At 42.6% G+C, this 18,979-nt stretch overlaps 3 protein-coding genes across 4 annotated transcripts; all 3 read right to left on the reverse strand.

The window, feature by feature from the left end:
• Nucleotides 1-2,202, reverse strand: gbx1 (gastrulation brain homeobox 1). Its single transcript, XM_062481465.1, has 2 exons — nucleotides 1,569-2,202; nucleotides 1-1,075 (listed from the first exon to the last, which is right to left on the reverse strand). The coding sequence occupies exons 1-2, from the start codon at nucleotides 2,014-2,016 to the stop codon at nucleotides 561-563; spliced, it is 963 nt and encodes a 320-aa protein (XP_062337449.1). The 5' UTR covers nucleotides 2,017-2,202; the 3' UTR covers nucleotides 1-560.
• Nucleotides 2,203-4,127: 1,925 nt separating this feature from the next.
• asb10 (ankyrin repeat and SOCS box containing 10) lies at nucleotides 4,128-10,332 on the reverse strand. Of its 2 annotated transcripts, none has more exons than XM_062482343.1 (5): nucleotides 9,878-10,332; nucleotides 6,786-7,053; nucleotides 6,122-6,626; nucleotides 5,473-5,586; nucleotides 4,128-5,080 (listed from the first exon to the last, which is right to left on the reverse strand). In XM_062482343.1, exons 1-5 carry the CDS (start codon nucleotides 10,200-10,202, stop codon nucleotides 4,895-4,897), a joined length of 1,398 nt encoding a protein of 465 aa, XP_062338327.1. In that variant the 5' UTR covers nucleotides 10,203-10,332; the 3' UTR covers nucleotides 4,128-4,894. The 2 variants fall into 2 exon arrangements, with proteins under 2 accessions (XP_062338327.1, XP_062338328.1); XM_062482344.1 differs by lacking the exon at nucleotides 9,878-10,332 and adding an exon at nucleotides 7,357-7,718.
• Nucleotides 10,333-15,207: 4,875 nt separating this feature from the next.
• Nucleotides 15,208-15,910, reverse strand: zgc:92591 (uncharacterized protein LOC436997 homolog). Its single transcript, XM_062482057.1, has 2 exons — nucleotides 15,649-15,910; nucleotides 15,208-15,575 (listed from the first exon to the last, which is right to left on the reverse strand). The coding sequence occupies exons 1-2, from the start codon at nucleotides 15,766-15,768 to the stop codon at nucleotides 15,339-15,341; spliced, it is 357 nt and encodes a 118-aa protein (XP_062338041.1). The 5' UTR covers nucleotides 15,769-15,910; the 3' UTR covers nucleotides 15,208-15,338.
• Nucleotides 15,911-18,979: the final 3,069 nt, after the last annotated feature.

Genomic DNA, 18,979 nt, shown 5'->3' on the forward strand with positions numbered 1-18,979 from the left:
TATTTTCGATATAAAATGAATTTATTACGTCAATATACTTTACAGTGTTACCTTGTTCGGTTACTTATTTCCTTCATATTTTTTTCCACGAACAGCTGGCGAGTGGGCTACAGTTCCTACAGTTTCCTATCAAAATTAACTGTGTAAGGTACATGCAAAATTTGACCAACAAAACGTACCAAATACAAGTGAGAATAGCTTTACTGAGTGAGTAAAGCACATGCAATAAGTAATAGAACATTTAGGCCCTACATATAAATACTTTAAAAAAGAATTTTTACAATCTTATTTTATAGTGCCCATGAGTGTCACTTGACACATGATCATATTTACAGATTTACAAAACAATAAATAAAACCCAAGCTTGGGTTATATGACAAATTGATTCCTCTGCCAGTAAAGTTGGTCCTCAATATCGAGTTTATAGAACATTTGGTGATGCAAAAGTGTAACTTGACACAGACCAAATTAATCCTTTTTTGTGCTTCATGCATTCAACAAACCGGCTGGGAACTTGACTAAACCAAATGTAATTTTCCCCTTCAGGCTATCAGAATAGTTCATGGCCTGCTCCCTTGCTCTATTTGTTGATGTTGACTCCTCACGGCAAACCTGTTGACGTGGACTGGAATGGGTACAACAATTTTGGGATTTCTCACAGGTTCTCCCGACCTGTTGTTTACGTTTCCGGCTTTGATCCTTTTCCACTTCGCCCTACGGTTCTGAAACCAAATCTTGACTTGAACCTCGCTCAGTTTAAGTGCATGGGCGATTTGAGAACGTTCAGTGAGTGAAAGGTATTTTTTACAATGAAATTCCTTCTCAAGTTCAAGTAACTGTTCGCTTGTAAAAGCTGTTCGTCTCCTTCGACTCTTTCCCGCCGAGTTTCCAGGTGGTAGGGGCTCCTGTGACCCAGGTTTGAGTTTGTTCTTTTGGGATAAAGAACCGCAGTTGTTCCCGTCTGAAAAACTCTCGTTTTCGCTGTCGGCGGAGCTGTCCTCTCTATCACTCAACACTGTATCTGCTGATTTCATGTCCAGTTTCTCATCGTCTGAGCTGTACAACTTAGTTTCACCTGTAAAATGAAAAAAACGTCATTATGGACACAGAAGTGAACTAGTAGCCTAATCAGTTTTTAGGCATATGTTTAAAAAATAAAGAGGTTCTGGTCCTGTGGTTTCATTCCATTTGTCAATCCCTGAACTAAATAGGCCTAAATTATATTAGAGCCTGTTATTATGGCATATGAAAGATCTATCGAATGACGTCCAATACTATTATTTTCCATTTCACAAGGGCCTACATTAATTATGCACTTGAAGTACATTTAAAACTGAGACTACATTTAAGAGCTACATGATTAATGTCACAATCCAAAAATCAAGTCTGTGAAACACAGTAAACTTGTCATTATAGTGAAATCTTTTCACACACTTTCGACAGTTATCCAAGTAGGCGAATATAAGTCAGGCACAATACAAATTTATTAGATTCATATTATTCTATTGGTGGGCAACAAGTCTCCTCAAAGCGCATATAACGATGCCGTACAGAAAAGTAAAGCTTACCTGAAATTGTTTGAAAAGTTTCTGAGAAATTGAGTAGGTCTGAGCCCTTCTCTCTCGCATGTAGCTCTTCTGAGTGGGGGCTTTCTTGCCTCCTTGTTCCTGGATCAGCACTTAATCGAGGTCCGGGCAGCTCTTGGGGTGGATAGAAACTGTCTGGCGGATCCGAAAAACTTGGCAGTGTTGTCGTGAGTGCAACCATAGATGGCATCCCCTGCCCCAAGCTCGCACAGAAAGTGTTGGTAAGACGTCCAGCGAAAGATGCCAACGGAGCTAGAGGAGGTATGCCAGATGGTAAAGGTGCATGAGATAATGCTTGCGGAATCACTAAGGGTCTGTATGGCATGAACATGGGATACCCCGTATAGAGCAGGTGTCCCGGCCGAGGTTGAGGAGTTCCTATTAATGAATCGATAGAAAACGCCGTCCCTTGGCCGCCTGGTCTCTGCATTTTTATGCAATTATAGTCTTTTACGTCGAAAATAGTCAGGCGTCCTTGCCCTCAATAAATTACTTCGACAAATCGAGTCAAGTTGTACGTCCTCTGTGGTATTATCCTATGCACTGGGCAGCTAGTCCGAAAGCTCCTCAGCTTACTGCGAGTTGACGCTGTCTTGTTTGGTGCCCACTCCCTCTCCCTATTTGTCACACACTGAGACATAAACACACACGCTCTCCCTTCTACCTCTCCCTACTTTCCTCCCTCTTACTCTGCCGCCCCCCCCCCCCGTTCTCTCTGTGTGTGTGTCTGTGTGTGTGTGTCTGTGTGTGTGTGTGAGAGAGAGAGAGAGAGAGAGAGAGAGAAAGAGAGAGAGAGAGAGAAAGAGAGAGAGCTTGTCGTCTGCAATACAAATGGAATGAAAGGGGGTGTTTCCCTGGGGACTCATCCATCTTCCTCAAATTACGCTTCATTTCCTTATTCAGCTTCTGACTTTTTGGCCGCCTTGAGAGGCGGTAGTTTCCCAGTGGATACCAAATAGATGGGTCGCACCCCCAGCCCTCCACCCCTTTTGGCCAGTCCACATGACTAGAAGTGGTGTGAGAGACTGCCTCAACCCTTCCCCTTCTATAATCGTTGACCACACCAACCCAATCAGCTATTATTAATTTTGATTGATGATAAGTAATTACTTTGGATTCAAGGGACGACATAAAACAACGATGCTTTTGTGAAAATGTTGGGACGGATGGCATCAGAGTCGGGAGGGAGGAGAGGCAGATGTTTCTCCTCTCCTGAGAGAGAAAAGCTTTTCAACTCCCCTGGGTTAAAACAATGAATTTGGCCTTCGAAAAGTGCGGCAACAATTATTCCCTGGAGAGAGATTTTCTGGCAAAATTAGATTAGGATAATGGGCATTTATGTGAGGTCAACGGCTAACCGAAGCTGAGCAGCTTTGAATAGTCAGTTTGAGTGACTTTCAACTTTATTGGATTCAACGTAAAATCTAAAGCATTTAGCCTACAAATCCGAGTTTGCTAGAAAGGCCCATTTAAAAAAATAAAATTGATCTTATTTAGAATTGCACATTGTTCCGATGTGTTTCATTTTTTATGAGTCCACAAAACAACGAATAGAAAACACTTTTCTCCTTTCTTTAGGTGTTGATTTAATCGGAGATCATTTTACCGTTTAAATGCCAATCCGTGCTGATGATGATTAGCCTCTATTGAGTCCTGGGGGCGCGGACACTCCAACTGGCCGTCTGATTGCATGAAGACATGAACATATCACCACCGACTCTGATTAGCAATGGAGGACCGGGCGATGCTAATTATTCGTATAATTGCAAATGACTCCATTCAGCAGCACCCCTCTTTGATCTATTGAAACCAGATAGCTTTCCTCTCCCGCTCTCCTCTCCCCCATCTTTTCGAGTGGACTTTATCTCTAAATGGAGGCTAGTCTACAATAAGAATCCCCCACATGGAATATAACCTGTGTTTAATACATTTTTATGTATTCAATTCCTTTTCCTTCACATTGTATATATTTTATATTATAGCTTATGCTACTTTCATTCTTTCATGTATTTTATCATAATTTTTTACAATAACTTATTATTATTAAGAAGCTCTAGAACTATTAGGCTATAGGCCTAACTATTATTTTTTTTTGTTATTAGGCTACATTATAATTAATTACAGGCACTGAATTTTTACAGAGTTTGAATATTATAGTCACGTTTTTAAATACTTTTTTATTTCAGAGGTTTGTGCTAATACATTAATCTGATACGGTCTGTTGTTGCCGTAGAAGCTGAAAATATCGTCCAACAAACTGTGACAGGTTCATTACCCAAGTCAGCGTATTGTCTCCGTGTCACAACCTTTTGTCGCAGGTTCACCATTCTTCTCCGAATGGGTAGTTGGTATTCAAAGCCTTATGCTCACTATACAGTCACACATGCCGTACATATGGCCCAACACAAAACTAGCAAAGCCTTTTAAAGTTTAAAGCAAAAATAAAGATATAAAGAATAGCCTAACAAAACATTCCATGTAATTGCATAGCCTTGTCATATCATCGGCTATTTGTGGTGTTTTGCGACTATAAGATATACATTCTCGTTTGATCTTTAATAGAATTATTTAACGCATTGACAATCAATATACTATATAAATGCAATTATTTACAATTGTATTGATAGGTGTATTACTACTCAAACTAAAGAGCCCCCAAAAAGTACATTCAATCAAAACAATAGGAATGGAGGCTGGGAAAAATTTGTGCCAAATGGAAGGAATTTCCAGGAATATTGTTGTCTTTTCATCCAAAGCCTATTGGAAAATGAAAACACAACTTTTTGAAAATGTAAATCAATTTATAATGATACAAATAGATATTTAAGAAGTTTAGTCTTAAACGTTTTGCATAAGATTTCCGTCTTTCCAAGTCTCTTACCAAGATAGTGGAAACTATAAAAATTGCTTTAGTTTAGGCTGTTTGGCCTATTACTATTGAACCGAACCACCTGCACATAATGCACATAAAAGTTACGATGGCATTAAAGGTGCGTTTTTCTTCTTAATAAATACAAAATGACAAGCATCCCAAAATTCAATCATCTGGGAAAATGCAGTTAACTGGTAATTTGTACCAGTTAACTTAATTTAAGACCACAGCACCCCCCTGTGGTACAAATTGGTTATACATTTCTTTGTTGAAAATGAACTTCCATGAAATTGAACGCTGTTATCTTCAAAATAGCCCCGATCTCTCTAATCAATTAAACAATTAGCATCCAGGTAGACAGAGGTGAAAATAACCAGTTCCGTACAAAACAAGCAGTGAGCTAATCTCTGATGTAGTTTATCATGGGGTGTCTTTCTCAGTGGACATAGTCCCTGGACTCCAAAAGCAGGTAGTTGTTGAGAAAGGTGGGAAGGTTTAGTTTAGGGACCACCTCAGTCAAACGACCATCAAGGAAGTTCCTCAGCTTCCAGCGTGCCAGGTGCTGAAGGGAGCGAGGGCTCTCTGACAAGGAAAACAAAGACTCATAGAACTCCTGGTGCTCCTAGGGGGAAACAGGACAACATCAGTGACACAAATTATTGATTGTGATTGTAGTGCAAAAATGTACTGGGTTAAAGGAACCATCAAGACCTCATGTTAGTAACCATATTTACATCTGTTATGACTGCTGGAGTCAGGTGGCTGAGCGGTTAGGGAATCGGGATAGTAATCTGAAGGTTGCCAGTTTGATTCCCGGCCATGTCAAATGACGTTGCCTTGCCTCGGGGGGAATGTCCCTGTACTTACTGTAAGTCACTCTGGATAAGAGCGTCTGCTAAATGACTAAATGTAAACTGCAAGTAGTTGAAAGAGTCATTAAGAGGACCACAGTTTCAATGAAATCTAAAATCTCTCTACACTATTTTATGGTTCAACAGTTACCTAAAAACTCACCTTAAAAACCTCAGGGGGAACAGCCTCCACCCAGTCATCTGTCACTTTGATGCGGGTGTATGCGTTTATGAGCGCCTCTATGGTACGTGGGGAGCCACAACAGTACTTTAAAACCTGAAAGATGCAGTCGATTTACAATCTGTCAGTTCACATCATGTTGAAGTTGGAAGGCTGCAAGGCCATAGTACACAAAGTAATTAAACAGTTGAATTAAGTTACAAATGAAATGAACAGCTCGGTCTTACCTCCAGGGGTTTAACTGGAAATTATGTAATTAGTGCTAATTAATCTCCTATTAACACTTGCCTAATTAGGAGTCAGGCATTTTGTCAAGAGCACGTGGGTTCAGTGAATAGTCTAAGAGTTTATTTCCCACTGAGAATGCATTGCAGTACGTGAAAACAAGCGGCGTATTGAATCTGAGTTGAATTTCTTCAGCACATTCTCTTCTGTACAGTGTGCTGTGCTTGCATCATTGGCTGTTTGATGCCAGGTTGATTAATCACTGGTAAACGCATACCTACCGGGAACCCTTAAATACTTCATAGAGGGCACACGAACAGCATGCAAAGTCAGTTTGAAATATTTGTGTACAATGGCGCAGGTTTGAACTGTGTACAATGTATTCCAAAAGCATGGAGGCTCTCACCTTGGGCAAGGCTCCCGGCCACACCCGTATGGATCCGTGATTGAGCAGCGAGCGCACCACCCTCTCTGGCTTGTGGGAGAGCTTGTAGCACACCACCTTGAGGATGTTGTGCATGGGAGCTTGCCCCCCGTAGTCCATTTCGTTGACGCAGGCGCCGCGGGCCAGCAGCAGGTCCACCACCTCCGGGTTGACGATCTTACAGGCCATGTGGAGTGGAGACTGCTTGTCCTGGTCCACGGCGTGGAGGTCGGCCCCGGCCTCCAGCAGCAGGCGGCACACCCGGAGGTAACGCTCCAGGTCCTGCAGCTCCTGGGGGTGAGAGCACGCCGAGTTCAGCGGCGTCTTGCCCTCGTCGTTCTTCTTATCCAGCGCCGCGCCGTAGCGCAGATACAGCTCCGTGTGTCCCAGCAGGCCGTTCCTGGCCGCCACGTGTAAGGGCGTGTCATCCTCATCTAGGCTCCGCCCATTGATAGCAGCACCGAACTGGAGGAGGTATTTGGCACACCTGGATAATCCAGCTAAATTAATTCCACAGGGAATTGTCCAGTACAACAGTCCTAGTACTCAAACAGCAGGAGTTATTCCTAACAGACCAAGCATCATTATGTACAGTACAACAAGTCATTTTAAAACAATGCGTATCAAAAGGTGAACGAGCACTTACTCAATGGACTCGGGGCTGGTGCACATGTGCAATGGCAGGAGCCCGTCCTCGCTCAGCGCGTTGGCGTTGGCTCCGTAGGACAGCAGCAACTTGACACACTCGGGCTGGCAGCTGTGACAGGCCTCGTGGAGGGCGCTGCTTCCCCCGGGGGACAGGTCCACGCTGGCCCCTCTCAGCAGCAGGTGCCGCAGGCATTCGGTGAAGCCCCGCCCGGCCGTGATGTGCAGCGGGGTGGTCAGCTCCTGCTCGTAGGTCAACGACCACAGCCCTGCGGAGGGAGAGGGGTCACAGGCACGTCTGGTCACTCACCTCTGGCCCAGGAGGGTGGCTGTCATGCGGGCCTGGCTATTGTGTACATGGCTTGCTGGTAAAAAAAAAAATGCTTGGCAGGCCTTTAAATAAACATCTGCCATGATTGAGATGAACACCCGCTGATCATGTATGATCTATCAGGTTTAAACCTCGCAAATTATGTCCATATCCTTCTCTGTCAGATTCAGAATGACCAAAATGACCCACGCTAGAACTGGCCAATCACACATAGCAGAACTCCGAGCAGTCTAGGACCTACTCAGCCCTCTGTAGTTGAATCTGAAGTTCTTCCACTCCTCGATGTTGCTGGTGTCATAAATAGCATCGATAAGGTAGCTAAACTGAGGGTCATCCATGATGCTGATGAGGTTGAGGTCATCTCCCACGAGGAGACAGTTCCAGAACTGCAGAACAGGGCCCGTGGCCTGTGCTGTAGCTATGACATCGTTGCGGTAGTTCTTCGCTTGGTGCCGCAAGAAATCCATGCATATGCAAAGCAGACCCCTCTGTCAAGTGGAGCAATGACTTCAAACCACTGCCGACCGTTGGTTGTTTTTGTTTTGATGTTGCAGTTGCAGTAATGGTGGTGGTATCTTGTGGGTTTAAATGCTGTGCTCTTCTGAAGCCTGTTTGTCCTGAGGGGGCTATTTCAGGGAGGCACGGTGTTATATGATATTTTCGATGGCCCAGAAACCTTTGCCGGTGGCCCAGGAGCAAATTACCACTCACCGCACATGTAACACACTCTCTCAGACATGACCACTCACAGCACATGTAACACTCTCTCAGACATAACCACTCACAGCACATGTAACACATTCTCTCAGACATGACCACTCACAGCACATGTAACACTCTCTCAGACATAACCACTCACAGCACATGTAACACATTCTCTCAGACATGACCACTCACAGCACATGTAACACATTCTCTCAGACATAACCACTCACAGCACATGTAACACACTCTCTCAGACATGACCACTCACAGCACATGTAACACTCTCTCAGACATAACCACTCACAGCACATGTAACACATTCTCTCAGACATAACCACTCACAGCACATGTAACACTCTCTCTCAGACATGACCACTCACAGCACATGTAACACATTCTCTCAGACATGACCACTCACAGCACATGTAACACTCTCAGACATGACCACTCACAGCACATGTAACACTCTCAGACATGACCACTCACAGCACATGTAACACTCTCAGACATGACCACTCACAGCACATGTAACACATTCTCTCAGACATGACCACTCACAGCACATGTAACACTCTCAGACATGACCACTCACAGCACATGTAACACTCTCTCTCAGACATGACCACTCACAGCACATGTAACACTCTCTCAGACATGACCACTAACAGCACATGTAACACACTCTCAGACATGACCACTCACAGCACATGTAAAACTCTCTCTCAGACATGACCACTCACAGCACATGTAACACTCTCAGACATAACCACTCACAGCACATGTAACACATTCTCTCAGACATAACCACTCACAGCACATGTAACACTCTCTCTCAGACATGACCACTCACAGCACATGTAACACATTCTCTCAGACATGACCACTCACAGCACATGTAACACTCTCAGACATGACCACTCACAGCACATGTAACACTCTCAGACATGACCACTCACAGCACATGTAACACTCTCAGACATGACCACTCACAGCACATGTAACACATTCTCTCAGACATGACCACTCACAGCACATGTAACACTCTCAGACATGACCACTCACAGCACATGTAACACTCTCTCTCAGACATGACCACTCACAGCACATGTAACACTCTCTCAGACATGACCACTAACAGCACATGTAACACACTCTCAGACATGACCACTCACAGCACATGTAAAACTCTCTCTCAGACATGACCACTCACAGCACATGTAACACTCTCAGACATGACCACTCACAGCACATGTAACACTCTCAGACATGACCACTCACAGCACATGTAACACATTCTCTCAGACATGACCACTCACAGCACATGTAACACATTCTCTCAGACATGACCACTCACAGCACATGTAACACTCTCTCTCAGACATGACCACTCACAGCACATGTAACACACTCTCAGACATGACCACTCACAGCACATGTAACACTCTCTCTCAGACATGACCACTCACAGCACATGTAACACTCTCTCAGACATGACCACTCACAGCACATGTAACACTCTCTCAGACATGACTCTAACCCTAACCCTGTGTGGTATCACTGGACAATGAAATCACGTTCCATCCAAAGGTTACCTTCTTTTAATTTAAATATGTGAGAATACAGTATATTTTAAAAAGCCTAAACGCACACAAACTCAAGTTATAGATTTGGATTTATCCTTCTCTCAGACAATAACACACAGCTGTTACTGTGTGTATGCCATCATGACATTTGATTGGACAGCCATCTAGAGACAAATGAAGCACATGACTAATACTCTAACCTCTCACTGGCTTGAATGTTTGTTGTTGACTGGACCTATAATTAAGCCTATAAATTATGAATTGATACCCCCATGGTTGAATTCTGTCTCAGGACTATTAAATACAAAACTATTTTAGTATTATGGACCTAGTTCAGTAAAAGAGAAAAGTCTATTGGAAAAGGTTTTTCCACAACCCTTACTCTACTTGTGCTTGAATATATGTACGTTTACAACACACAACCCAACCAGTCCCTGAGCCACACGCTTCACATCTGATCTCAAATGGTCTTACCTCCCCCCCGGGCCACCCAGCGCATATCCCCTCCTTGTGGTTCGATGATGAGGTTGGTTCTGGCTCCTTTAGGGAATACGCGCTGCACAGCTTCCTTGTCCCCTGTATACAGAGCATTCTGGATGACCAGGTCGTGGCACACAGCCGGAGCCGTGGCAGTAACCAGGGTGCGGGTGACCCGCTCGCGGGCCTCCTTCTTCAGCAGGTATCCGTTCAACTGATGTGTGGCCAACTGCTTCCTGTACCGGTGCCTCTCCAGCATGTCCTCGTCTAGCTGGAGGGAGCGCAGGGCCGTGGGGCTGAAGACAAAACTGCCTCGCGACATTCTCGACTCCCGGCTTGTTCGGTCTGAGAGAATGACTGAATGGTGGAGGCTGGATGTAGGAGGCTGAATCAGGGCTTTGGGTCTCTGTCCGTCAGTGTATCTGAGTCTTGTCTAATGTCCACTTTCAGGCTCACAGGCTTGTTTTGATATTCAACCTCCCTGCAGAGCGATAGAGTGGTTATTTTTACACCTCTCACGTGGCCTCTTTAACCGCCGACTTCTAACCCAGTGTCACATTACGACAGACCTGACCAAAATCTACTAATGTTTAAGACAATTCATTAAATAAGCACAGACTCCAGATTGAGTCACAGTGCAACATGATATTCAAGTGATTCAGTATCCTACTGAATCTTTACGTACCATTCAGTTGCTTGACGGTCATGTAAAAATTGTTATTTAAACAATTCAATTTCTCCAAACTGTTTTTTGGCATTTTAGCATTTTCTTTGTCCAGATTCCCTTTTGCAGGCAACAGCTGCTTAATGATTTGACCTAGTGCATGTTATATGGTAACAAATATGGCAAGTGGGATTTGAAGGTCAAGTGCTCTCTCAGTAGAGTTTCAGTGGACTGTGAGCTCCCACTAGCTACCTATCAGTTGTGTTAGACATGGACTAGTGTCACAACTCATGAATTCATTACAATGACTTCTATAATTTCAAAGAAAATATACACAAATCTGCATACTTTAATACATGTCTTGGTTGCGGTTTTAAAATCCATCCTCGGCAGAGCAAAATGAAAACATGAAATCTCTGCAGCTCAGTGAGGCTGTATGGTTTGTAGGAGGTTTGGTTTGTTTTGCTTGGGCCTTAATGGACATGGCTCTCCTGCACCCACATGGTTCCTAGGTACATTAAGGACATCAGGCTGAACGAGTGGCCACCACTGTTTCTCCTCTACCCCACGGGTAGTGATATGATGGTGGAGGGAAGGCACACAATTAAGCCTCTTAAACCTACTTGCTGGGCATCTGACACACACATATCTTTTGAAGGATGGGCCTCCATTTTCCTGGACTGGCCATAATTTGTGCCCATCAGTACACTCTGCTCTCATCCCCTTCCACACGTTTTCCATGATGATGTTCAGGGGCGGTTTTAGGCACGGGCGGACCGCATTTTTTCATGTCAGTGGGGGGCGCACGAGCATAAATTAAATAAATAAAAATCTCTGCGCCGCGAAGCGGTTTTCTCTTTTCTATCATTTCACTGTGTGGGGAATTGGCAAATTGGCGCCCCCTTCAGGCAGCTGCAGGCACCCCTGCTTGCTGAGAAGGTGCCGTGCACAGAAGCTGTGTGAAAAAATGGGAGAGGGACAGACAGCTCATCTGACTGGGTCTCCCAAATGGAACGGACAATTCATAACATTATAAATATAGGCCTAAAGTTCCTGCACATTTTTGTTTTTTTTAATTGTGTGAAATGGCGAATTGAAAAAAAAAAGGGTATAGGCTAACTCTTACGTTTGTTAGCCTTTTTGCTATGATGCTTGCTATGCAACAACAATATTTCGGTTTTAACTCAACAAACAAGCGAGATAACATTTCACCATAATAGTGTGCTTTGCAACAAAACTGTTACAAGTTCAGTTATTATTTATTTTCATTATTTAGGTTAGGCCCTGTAATTAGCCAACGGAATTTTCAAATCTGTAGGTAGTTTCAAAGACGAACATTTGCTATTTGCTACAACTATATTTCGTGACAAAGTATAGTTTAACGTCATAACTAAAAGTGTTCCTCCCTTAAAGTTATATTAATATAGCATGTAATAACAGACATTTAGCGTGTAAAGGCATGTTTATGTAACCCTCCTATTATGTTTGGTGTCAATTTGACCCCAGGCTGTTTTAGCTGTATAGAACATAATCGGTCTTACCATAACAGCCTTTTGATTTCAATGGGGGAGGGGGGGGGGGGGGGGGCGCGAAGGGCGTCTAGCCCTGGGTGTAATTCAATGTAGAACCGCCACTGTACTGATGATGTTTGTAGGGATGCAAAGGATTTGCAATATGGAATCACGTTTTCTGCGCTGAGCATGTTCTGGCTAAAGGACCCCAAAGCCTAGGACTTCTTTGCTTGTCTCCTTATCTGTCACATGTTCCGTTTTCATATTTATCTTATCTATCTCATCTATGCATTTATGTTTGATGCTCTTAGAGTCCGAGGAGACTCTGAATTGAACCCAGGAAGACATCCTGATGATATTTAGTCTTTTTCCATTTTCAGTTTTTTTCTTTCTCATTTGAAAACAGACTCTCAGTGTATCCTCATCTGTACTTCAATGACTGTGCTGCTGGTAGGAAAATCAGAGGCATTTATTTCCTGTTACAGTGTTGGTAATAGATGGCACATTAAACTGAAGGCGTGTAGGAGTTTCAACTTTGCAAACACACATTACTAGAGAGAGACTGGGAATATTGTTTTGCTGCTGGAGTACATCCTTTTAAATGATATCCATAATGGGTTTATAATATGCATCTGGGCTACCTCCTCTCTACTTTGATGTCTTCCAAATGGCCCGGGTGTCATCAGGAAAACATGTAGGCACTTTCCCGCCTCATTGACTCCCAAATGTATTTTAAATATCATTCCTGGTAACGCAATTATTTAAAACGCTGAACTAAACACTTACTAATGGGGAAAAAGACAGTGACTTCGATAAATTCATTTCTCAAATGGTGGGCATTCATTTTTTTTTTGTCTCCATGAAGCGGGGACTATTTTCAACAAAAAAATTTTTTATTTCCAGTGGTGCTGTAGCACCCCCGGCTCTCATAGCCCCTGTGGACATGTTCAATCTCCAGTTTCCTCAAGTAGATTTTCACTTTGAGTTTGCTGCATTGTGGTCCACCTCCTCTGCTACAGTAGTTTCTGGACATTGAAAACAGCTAATGAGTCTGTGGTACTTCATTTCTGCAATTAGTCAATTAGTTCCCTCTGATTACCCCCCTCTTAATGCTGTTTTGAGTACTATGGCACACAGTGATACAATGGAAGCGATTAAACTGTGGACCTCCTTCCACACTAAGCAGTCATGTAATATCCTCAGAACATAATAGAATGTATTTAACACTGCAGTTAGCTTGCTGAATATGAAAAGTATATCGCTTTGAACATTTATTTGGAGTCATGTATGTATGAATGTACAGTACAAAGGAAAACTTCCCTGGAGATAAGAGTTCCAGGACAAACTTGCATAATTTGAATACCTATTTAACAGTAGTAATGCAAATAGAATTGAATGAAGAATTTGCAATAGTGACGAGAGGAGGACAGTATCTTTACTCAGGGTTGGGTTTTAGGGTCACTATTAAAATCAGGATGATAGATTAGGAGTTATAGGAATCTGTTTTTGCTAGTGAAGGGGAGTTGGGGAGGTCATTTCAATCACCCTCCCCATTCACTTTAACCTACTCAATAAGATTCATAAAGTGTCACCCAGTGTAGTATAATCTGACTGGTTGTACTATCTCTGAAAGCTCATGCTTGAGGGTTTTAATGGCCCACAGTCTGATGACCTATAATGGCAAAGGTTTTCATATATACTGCCAGACACTTTCCTCACAAAGGGTTTACACCATGACACCCCATACAGCAGTCCCTCTCAGCCTCACCCCTTAGCTCCAAATCTAAGGGTGCAAACCTGAATGGATTTATAGAGCCTTGAATTGAATGGTAGCTCAGTGCCATTCTGTGATGGCGTGATTACTACTTCTTCTGCTCTCCTGAAGCCCTAACCCTTCCACCTATAACACATTGTCCCCGTCGTGGAGGATTCCAATCGTCTCCTAACGCACTGATCGCCACGCAAATAGCCCTCTGCTTCATTATGACAATTGAGAGGTTCATATTTCAATCTAATAGTCCCTCATAACTTTAACCATCTATCACAACCTCATTTCATTGCGAGTGCAGTTAATACGCGCTTCCCCACCAAGTGGAACATTTTCTAATGATGCACTCTTGCACCAAAACAAGGCGAGCCCAGACACTGCATCAGTCACTAATGCATCTATCCATAATGTGTTTATAACACTCTCCCTAAAGGAGACAGCAATGACTACAACCACACAGAGGATACTGCAAGGGTGTATGCAGAGAGTGCGATACCACCGGTGGCAAATGGTCATGATAATCAGGAACAAAAACAGTGCAGTTAATGATGGGATCGCTCACGTGGTGATATGTCTGGAGATGTTGTGTCATTAGCAATGTATCAGGACCCGTCTGAAATGGATCGACTGCGATCATAGGTGAAGTCCCATTCAAGCACATTAAGACTGAATGCTTGACTTTCGGGTTGTTGATAAGGTTATAGATATACGTTCGGGGTGATATAAACATTATCCTAATCGGAGAGACCTCTATAACTTTGTCTTTCACACACAGATGGCATTTATTGACTTCCTTAGTGCTATTATCATGTAATCAAGAACTATTCAATAAACAGACAATTAGACAGATTTCCATGAAATGAAAACATTGGATAAAAAGGCTCTATATTGTTCATTCTCTTTACCTATTCTTCTGGTGTAAATATTAGCCATTTGAAAATGCACACATGGACAGTTTGATCTTGATCGAATAACCCTTTCCACACAACAAAGGTATTTTCGAATGCAAATGTAGGTTTGAATGTAGGTCAGTTGACTGGAGCAATTTGATTTTGATTGACAAGATCAATCAGAATTTTAGATCAGCATGTTCATGTCCTGTAGCTCAAGCTTTAGTTGCATTGCAACTGTTTTAGTTGAAGTGACAGTAGGAACCTAAGTAGGATTGGCGACTGTTGAATGTAGCATTGTATGGGTGTCAAATGAATGCAGTTAATATGGGTTTAGTCGTTTGATGAGTTGGCTGTTAGAGACTTCAGTGGCGGAATCGTTAACATTGTCCCACCTAGTGGTGAAAATGTATCATTACTGTTGATACAAGTTTGTATACGTGACAAACACGCTTGATTCAAGCCAGAAGCAAAAATATATACGTGAAGACAAGTTTCAGTTTTGTGCATTTATTTACCCCAAATAATCAAAAAAAAATGAAACAACTTAATTTAAATCAGTAGTGCTACTTCGGTTTGCCAAACTTTGTGCCATTGAAGGTAGGGCATTTGTAGACTTGGATATTTATTTTGAGCTAGTGTACTTAGTGACAGCTTTGGTTCCTTCAGACACAGCATGCTTTGCGAGCTCTCCAGGTAGCAGCAGTCGGACAGCGGTCTGAACCTCACGGCTGGTGATGGTGGACCGTTTGTTGTACTGGGTCAGACGGGATGCTTCTGTGGCAATTCGCTCGAAAACGTCGTTGACGAACGAGTTCATGATGCTCATCGCTCTACTAGAGATGCCCGTATCAGGATGAACCTAGGAAGCAAATAAGTTCTCATGAAAACACACAAAGAAAACTACTTGAAACTGTTTGTCGTTGGGAGCCCACCTGTTTCAATACTTTGTAGATGTACACCGCGTAAGTTTCTCTTCTTTTGGCCTTTCTTTTCGTCGTCTTTTTCTCGCCTGATACTTTTCCTTTCTTTTTGGTAACATCATTACTCATCATTGAACGTTTGTGTTAAGTTATTAATATTTAGTAGAATAAACATTGAGTTGTTGGCTACTTGATGTCGCACACTTTAATTGCGTGTCAATCACCCTATTTTGTAACACTATGTCCGGGCATCCCCACGCACAATATATGTCCACCAGTTTTTAACGGCTCATTAATTAGTTTACGCCCAGGTGGGGCTCAACTACAAGGTAATTGCCAATCAAACTAATTATGCATTGATACACAGGGGTGCGTCTGAATGTGTTTTGGATTCAATCAAACTAAAGCAGCGGGATACTATTGTGCTACATGTGTACTATATGTGCTACTTCCTGAAAAAAAGGATGATTAGATAATCCTCTATGCATGGGGCCCCAAACTACTTTGTGTTCTCCAAATGGTACTATGAACGCGAAGTTTAGGTAGTCCACTTGGTGTCGCACTTGCACTGGGATTTAATGCATGAACCATAATACATTGAAGTACTTCTATTGCAGTCCATGTAACTTTTTTAATTAATTAAACATAGCTTTGTTAAATCGCCACTCGGTACTAGCCTACTATAAAATGCAGGCTGGTTTACATTATTCGACTGTTCAACTATGAACATCCCTTGAAGGTAAGCTTTAAAAAATATTTTACACATATATATCGTCACTCTGGATAAGAGCGTCTGCTAAATGACTAAATGACTAAATATACAATGTATCATGTGTTAAATTACTATTGTTATTTTTAAAAACAGTTAATCATCATCACTATTAGCTTGGAGAAAAGAAGCACTGCAATATTATATATGAACTTTACTGTCTTACGAGTATTGATACAAGCATAGATACCATAGATTCCATGGATGAAAACAATAATGAACAATCTCCCAAGTGTTATACCAACATACAGCGACCAAACTATAACTCAGGTGAGTCAGGTGGCTGAGCGGTGAGGGAATCGGGCTAGTAATCCGAAGGTTGCCAGTTCGATTCCCGGTCATGCCAACTGACGTTGTGTCCTTGGGCAAGACACTTCACCCTACTTGCCTCGGGGGAATGTCCCTGTACTTACTGTAAGTCGCTCTGGATAAGAGCGTCGGCTAAATGACTAAATGTAAATGTAAATAACTGTCAGAGAGCAGTAGGAGGGTCTAACTGATAAAGTCAATCAATGGGCACTGCCAGCAAAAAAAGTGCCCATCATCATCTTCCACATGCTGTGGAGAGCCGGCATTAGATATCTTTTGATCCATAGAGTGCCTGTGCCGTCTAATTAGAAGCACCTCTCCCCAAACTCAGTTGTCCTCAAGCCCACTCATAGTAGATTGGTATTCTCATCCAGTATCCTAGACCCTGCGCTCCCACTAATTGCTTCTGGCCTTTTTCCTGGGCAAGCCTGCTGCATTCTATCAGCAGTAGAGCACCAGATTAACGCTGCCCTTATGGAGAACACGGTTCTATGCAAGATCACCCATGGCTGCCATAACCACACATGTAGCCGTTTCCTAGATGAGCAAGCGCTTGTTACTGAAGGGGGAAATCGTATAGGATTACCTGTCCCATGGTGTCATGGGTAAACATCAGAAAAGAACGTACAGTAAACAGTGGGGTTGATATGTTGCTGGTTAAGCATGAATCACCTGCTGATTATGACGGTCATCAGATTATGACAGTACCCAGCGATGCACAACTTGCTACCCAACAAATTTCCAATAATTAAGATCTATAATCATTTTACAGTCACTATGCATTACACAAATCTTCGGTCAAGGCATTCAGTGTCTTCATTCAACCATTTTGTTGATAGCTTGGCAAGTTGTAATACAGGTGCTAATAAACCAGATTAATAGAATAGCTTTCCCCCACTATCGATTCGAATGTTGGGTGGTGCACATCTCCTTTGTCACTAATCACTGACTCAAAACAAGGAATAGCTCCAAAAAAATTAGGTAAGATAGACCACTGGGAACATTTGGTGAGAGTCTTTCCTATCAAGCAAAGATAACACCATTCATTGCCTTCCCTAACTACTGTTGCTATGGATTTATAGATGTCGGCTTGGTATCCATGCTGATTTGATTTGTTACAGGAGACTCTCATCTTTCCTTTTATGTTCATGGGTTTCAACTGATCACGTGCGCTACTGGTTTCTACTCGAGGGATCAGGTTAACAGATTGTTCTTCTACTCCTCTTGTGTCCGTTGCATTCTGAGAGTGTCAAGGTGCTGATGGTACAGCATCTACAGCATGTGGTCTGTGTGATGGGATAGCCACAGCTATCGAGGGTAGAGTATAATGTCCTCCACGCAAGGCTCGATCTGACCACTATAATCTAAACCTGCAATCTTGTCACTGCATCGTGGGTGATGTTGCATGGGTGGCTGTCTCAACCCGGGTATCATGCTGTAACTCAGTGTCTGTAGTTAAAAACCCTGACATTAAATTGTTTTAGAGAAGGATATAATATCTTCTCTCAAGGCCAAGACATCTCTGTAAACAGTATAATGCCCACGGTACGCAGGTGTGTTAATGGATACGGTTGTTTCATTATAGATTGTTTCCATGTCTACATCTTATTTTCAATGCCAACGTCATTGACATCATATCCTAAGTAGGCAGATAACAGTAAAATAAACACACGGCACAAAACAGGCTGAATGAGAATACTGTCTGCCACCTCAAGGACCGAGTCTAAATGAACACTTTACCAGCTGGCTGTTTTTCATCAATTCTGGTCTAAAGTTATATTTTCTGTGTTATAAGATTAAGAGAAAGAGGGGACAAAAGGGAGTCTCTAAGCTGTTTAAGAAGTTCCTAGCCACGCCCAGGTTCTGGCTGAAGCTATGGAGAGTTTTCTTTTGGGTTTAGATGAATATGTTTGCAGCACTGAATGTGTGGAGGTTTGTGAGCGCTCAATCGATTACTGCTTAATGATGTCATATGTAAAGATCTTGGCAGGATATGGATACAGAAAATGAAATCCACCAAATTAGTGCACTGATGGAAATGCAGAATTATGTTTAAGATTGGCCTTTCATGGCAGGTTAGGATGTCCTGGAGTCCGTGTTGTCCACCCTTAATAAATTACTTGTTCGGGAACTTAGCCCAAATGCAGGCATTTTGAAATTTGTGTTCTACTCTGTCAGAGACACTGAAATACTTACGGGTGTATTGAATGTCACACGTTCTGACAAGGCCAAACAAGGCTAGTTTAATTTAGGTTACCTAACCAA

The sequence above is a fragment of the Osmerus eperlanus genome, chromosome 16, assembly GCF_963692335.1.
Source record: "Osmerus eperlanus chromosome 16, fOsmEpe2.1, whole genome shotgun sequence".
NCBI classification, from domain to species: Eukaryota; Metazoa; Chordata; class Actinopteri; order Osmeriformes; family Osmeridae; genus Osmerus; species Osmerus eperlanus.